We start from the raw sequence: 5,945 nt of genomic DNA on the forward strand, positions 1-5,945 counted from the left end.
GCTACCAAACATGAAAAGTCAAAGCCATAACAAAATTCAACCAATTTGTGCCGTCTGTCCATAAACATACACATCAGTTACATGTTTGATGCAACAATGTCATAAAACCAGCAGTAAAATATATTTAACTCACCAGTACCGTTCACTTTAAGACAAAATCCATCCTCCTGTCCTTTTGGATAAATTGTTCAACGACCCGGCCATAAAGTTGATTCTTTGCTTTCAAATCCAAAAGGAGTTTCCTTCTCGTTCCCAGTTGCTAAAATGCAGAACAAACCCTGCTGAAGGTTGGAGAATATCCAGATTTTTGGGTGTTGGACATTCTTTCTTAAATATCTCTAGCTTTTCACTAAAGGTTCGCCTGCAGAATAATACGATAATAAATCCACGACCATGTCAGACTTTTCTCCACTTGCTGCCATTTTCACTACTAAACCTTGAAGGCCCTGAAGGTTCGCCACTGATTGCATGTAGAATATAATAATAATATAGGGAGATATTCAGTATATTGCAATTTTCTTTTGTTCAATTGAATTGAATTGAGCTGCAGTCTAACTGTGGAGCTGCCAGATGATTTTCAATACAATCTATTGCTTTGTTTTGTTGATATAAGAATTTATTTACATTCATTTTTCAATTAGCATTCAGTAAAAATATCCCAAAATTGCCCTCTCAAAGTTCATTCTTTCTTCCCCCTTTCATGTCGGGACGTCCCGGAGGCTCGGCGGTTTCAGCCTCGACGTCCTGGGACTCCTCTCTCTCTCTCTCCCTGTCCTTCCTGGCAAAAACGCCCCAAAAATAATCTTTTAAAAACATTGTATAACATGTATATTTTTATTTTATTTTAGTATTCCTGTGTGTTATGTTGTGCATTAGATTGACAGTTAATGTTAAATGGCAATTAAAGCAATTAACCTTCTCTCTTTCTCTTGTGTGTGTGTGTGTGTGCGCGTGTGTGTGTGTGTCTCTGTGTGTGTGTGTGTGTGTGTGTGTCTCTGTGTGTGTGTGTGTGTGTGTGTGTGTGTGTGTCTGTGTGTGTGTGTGTGTGTGTGTGTCTCTGTGTGTGTGTGTGTGTGAGTGTGTGTGTCAGGTGGTAGCAGACACTAACATCAGTGCTGTAGCCAGTCAGGTGGAGAGTCTGTCCACCAACTGCAGTCTGTCAGAAAACACAGACACACAGCCAGCAGAGCCCGAGTGAGTACACACACACACACACACACACACACACACACACACACACACTGTACACACTGTGAAAACACTATACACAGTTCAGTTCAATGATGCTTTATTGGCATGACAGTGCAGCAAACACTATACACTCACTACACACACACTATACACACACACACGCACACTATACACACTATACACACACACACACAATATACACACTATATACACTATATACACACACACAATCTCTACTCACTACACACACTACACACACGATACACACCATAGACACATGCTAAACGCGCACTATAAAAACCCGCAGCGGCCCCCGGCCCCGCAGCATCAGTCTGGAGAAAGGTTCGGAGGGACTGGGCTTCAGCATCGTGGGAGGATTCGGCAGTCCACATGGAGACCTGCCCATCTACGTCAAGACTGTCTTCAGCAAGGTACAACCTGTCTGTCTGCCTGTCTGTCTGTCTGTCTGACAGATGTTTCCAGCAGCTACGGTGGAGTTTGATATGAGAAAATGTTTCAGGATGTAAAACATCAGCGGTAAACGTCAGGTTTTGGTGTCAGTCCCTCAGAATCAAAGAGCGAGGGCTTCTTTCTAGAGCCGCCATTTTGCACCAAGAGACGTTCAACAATCATACAGGGAGAAATCCATCGTAGAAGAGGAGAGAGAGCAGTTTCTCCACCCACAGGAGCAGGAGAGAGACCAGAATGCACTGCAGGAGCAGGAGAGAGACCAGAATGCACTGCAGCAGAGAGACAGGTTGGGTTTGAGGAAGGGAGGAGACTCTCACGTTTTCTCAACTGGGAAAATTCTCGCTCTCTTGCTCTGACTATGACTGTCTCTCTCTCTCCACCTGCATGTAAATCCCAGCTGAATATATTCACACTCCTTCGCTGGGGATTGTCAAAAGGCATTCTGGGAAATGTAGGAAATCACAAACTGAAGTAGATGAGGCAGGCTGAGGGAAAGTGCGTTCACCATAAAAGTAAATTACAACACTTGAGATCTGACAGTGGAAGAGGATCTGGATTTTCCTCATCTTGCTGAGGACATTTACAAATACAAGAACTCTCTCTCTCTGTGCTGTGTGTCGGTGTGTGTGTGTGTGTGTGTGTGTGTGTGTGTGTGTGTGTGTGTGTTGCAGGGCGCGGCGGCGGTGGACGGGCGTCTGAAGCGAGGCGACCAGATCGTGTCGGTGAACGGAGAGAGTCTGCAGGGAGCGACGCACGAACAGGCGGTCGCCATCCTGAAGAAACAGAGAGGGACCGTCACTCTGGACATCCTGTCCTAACACACACACACACACACACACACACACACACTAACACACACATACAAACTCTCTCTCACACATTGATACACACACGCATATATATAATATGCTCACTCACATGCATGCACAAATATGGATTATCTGCACATACGCACACACATATATGAACATAGAAGCCCCTGTGTCATATAGAGATACATTCACAAACACACACACCCTTTACACACAACTTACACACACACACACACACACACACACACACACAGACTGGACTCCTGGACGAAGGACCATCATGGATTGTGAACTCTGAACTTCCCAACATGCAAAAAAACTAAAACAGCATCAGACGGTGCCAACACACACACACACACACACACACACACACACACGCTCTGTGGACAGACTGCTGTCGAAAACCAGTTTAAGACCAGTTACTACCCTTCTACCAATACACACTGGTATTTAAAACCAGTCTAATAACCAGTAAAACCACTCTACAACACAGACTGTCTACTTACATTCTACCAATACACACTGGTATTTAAAACCAGTCTAACACCAGTAAAAACTCCTCTACCAATACAGACTGGTATCTAAAGGCTGTGTTCACATTATTCCTCTTTTTTGTAGAAGAATCGCTTCCTAAACTGCGTTTTATTCTGCCAATGAGAAGTGGGTTTGTTTCCATGGCGACCAGCTGCTGTAGCTGCTATCAGAAAACAGTCCAGCTGTCGAACACCGCAGCACAGAGTCGACTTTACTGCCGCTACCTTCTGCTTTCACATTCTGACTGCTGTTGTTGTGCTAAACCCCGCCTCCTCTGTGTTGCGATTGGTCGGTCCAGGTCATGTGGTCTCCTTTAAAAAGAAGCCAGTCTTTTGAAAAGTGACACTTCCCATCCGCCTCCGCAGCCATTTCCTTATGGATTTTAAAGGGGCTCTATTATAGGAATTAAAATTGTCTTCTACTTATATACATATATGATCAAAGATGTTTAATATCAATATTGTGATTTTTGATTTTGTTTGAGGTTAAATTTAAAGTTAAATACATTTTTCGAAAATCCGTCCTTTTTCAGTTTCAGTCTAAGACCAGGAAACGCATCACAGCTGGACTCGCTCCTGATTGGCTCCCTCACTAAAGAATGACTGAAATCCGTCCAATCAGCATTTGAACTGGAAAGCCTCCACTCAGCAGGTTTACCTCATTTGAATTAGAGGAGCCGCTGCTGTCGGCCAATCAGAGTCCAGTATTGTGACGACTTAGTCTCCACATTCGGTCAATAAATTCCCTTTTAACCGAACTACATTTGCAAAACATCATGAAGAACATTATTCTTATCCTGAGCCATAGCATATTTGAAAAAAAAAAAATCATGAAAACATAATAATATGAGAGCTTTAATGTAAAAGAGGAGGTGGCAGGTTGATAAAGGAGGACTGGTGTGAACACAGCGTCTGATCCCAGTCAGGATCACAGACAGACAGACTGGTTTCCTGCTGGATCGCTCTGCAGTGGTGAACCTTACAAAACCTGCTCTTCAAACCCACAGACAGAGACAGAGGACCAGTACGATGAATCAAACGCACCTCATCTCCTTTTCCACAGAGGCGGACTGACTCTGGGGCAGCAGGGATGTTTGTTTCGATGACACTGATGATTGCGTAGAAAGCTCATGTGGTGCAGAGGGGAAAAGGGAAGCGTTGGTCAGAGGTTGTGATTGGTCTGAATGCAGCAGAGCTTCTGTTCTCTGGCACTGCTGGAGATGTTAGCTTAGCATCTCCTCTATAGAAAGAGACTGGTTAGCCATTAGCCACTGAGAAGCTGTTCAACATGCACACCGTCAGGAGGACAGATGTTAGTTCAACAACCCGTCCTCATATTCACATGTAGAGTTCTGTTCCAAAATGCTATAGAGGCTTCCAGGTGATGTCACGCCCCCCCCCCCCCCCTCCGGCGGCCATGTTGGAGGTCCTCAGCTCTGTGAACAGCTGACTGTGTTTCTGTCCGTCTCAACAGAATTGAACAGACGGTTAATTTCTGTCTGTTTCTGACTGAACTGATCATTTCATCACTGATCCATCTGATTGATTTAGTGTTTAGATAATGTCAGCTTGTTAGCTAGCTAACCATAGCATCTGGTCAGCTAACATCACTGTCTTGTTGTTAACACATCTGATTAGCACACTAGCTAACGTATCTAGTAGCAGCTAGCGTTAGCATGTTCACATTAACATCAGTGTGTTTGCCGACTAGTTAGCTAGCTAACAGTTTGTTCAGGTTAACTGAGCTGACTCTTCTCAAGCTACAACTCAGAGTGTTTTGGAGTAGAGACTAGGGCTAAAGACAAGACAGTTTACTGTGTCACAGTAACCAAATCCACCTTATCACACTATTCACTTTTACTGAGAACGTTACTGAATGGATCTACAGCCACACCACAACAAGCTGACTCAGCTGCTTGCTACAGATTTACACTTTATTAACACACAGTTCTACATGTTCCTCCATCATGGAGACTCAGCTGGATGGAGCAGATTTATGATGTAACTATAAAGCCTCTATATATCCGTCACCAGAAGTTCATCATCCAATATCTCTAAAATCTAGAGGATCAGTCTGTGTATCATTTAATCAACCGAGGACTTCAGTTCCCTGCTATCCGGACTATTTAAAGTTCCATCAATTAGGTTAATGTTGTGTGAAATTAGGCATGACATTTTTGCAATGGACTTTTTATTTTGGAACAAAACTCTGTTCACACACACTCACACACACACACACACACACACACACACACACACACACAGAGCATCAGAGATGCTGCGGTCAGAAAACAGTAATGAATGCAGATCTCACATGTAAACACTATACAGATTATATACAGGTTAACACCCAGCACCCAGTGTCTCTATCGAGATGACTCTCAGGACTCGGCGGGTGTGGAGACCCCCTGTTGCCCCGGCAACAGATGTAGCGTCTTCCAAAAGATCGTTGTCATGGAGAGAGCAATTAAGTTTGTCTTTTTTGTCTTGTTTGTCAGTTTGTCTCCATGGAGAGGGAAAGTGATTGACATGTCGCTGAAGGTGGAGAAAGACTTTCTGGGATCAGCCGTGAATTAAAAGTTAAATCTGGTTCAGGTGAAGACAGATCTGTCTGTCACGACACTGCGGTACTCTGTTAAGACCTTAAGACGTGTAATTGATTATTTAGTGCGGGCCGGAGCTCCGCCTCCCACCGGGCCGGAGCGCCGCCTCGCCCCGGGCGCTGAGGAGGGACGGGGGGGGGGGGGGGGGGGGGGGGGGGGGGGGTTCAGCCTCAGCCTCTTCTTCTCTCAGAGGAACTTCAGTCTGGTTTTGCGACCCTCGGCTCCCAGCAACATCCTGATCTTTATACATATCAATCAAGTGCAAATACTTTATGTTCAGCTTTTTGTCATAATTATTGTCTTAATTTTTGGTACTTTATTTGTAGATGAAATGT

The 5,945-nt window shown here is 44.4% G+C and overlaps 1 protein-coding gene across 1 annotated transcript in view; it reads left to right on the forward strand.

The window, feature by feature from the left end:
• The window catches only part of patj (PATJ crumbs cell polarity complex component), a 54,480-nt gene extending 51,414 nt beyond the window's left edge, over nt 1-3,066 (forward strand). Inside the window, exons 18-20 of the mRNA XM_078285624.1 lie at nt 1,091-1,194; nt 1,499-1,622; nt 2,334-3,066. Coding sequence (XP_078141750.1) covers nt 1,091-1,194; nt 1,499-1,622; nt 2,334-2,480 — 375 coding nt within the window. The 3' untranslated portion in view covers nt 2,481-3,066. The remainder of the gene's footprint in view (nt 1-1,090; nt 1,195-1,498; nt 1,623-2,333) is intronic.
• The last annotated feature ends 2,879 nt before the right edge of the window (nt 3,067-5,945 follow it).

The sequence above is a fragment of the Centroberyx gerrardi genome, chromosome 9, assembly GCF_048128805.1.
Source record: "Centroberyx gerrardi isolate f3 chromosome 9, fCenGer3.hap1.cur.20231027, whole genome shotgun sequence".
NCBI classification, from domain to species: domain Eukaryota; kingdom Metazoa; phylum Chordata; class Actinopteri; order Beryciformes; family Berycidae; genus Centroberyx; species Centroberyx gerrardi.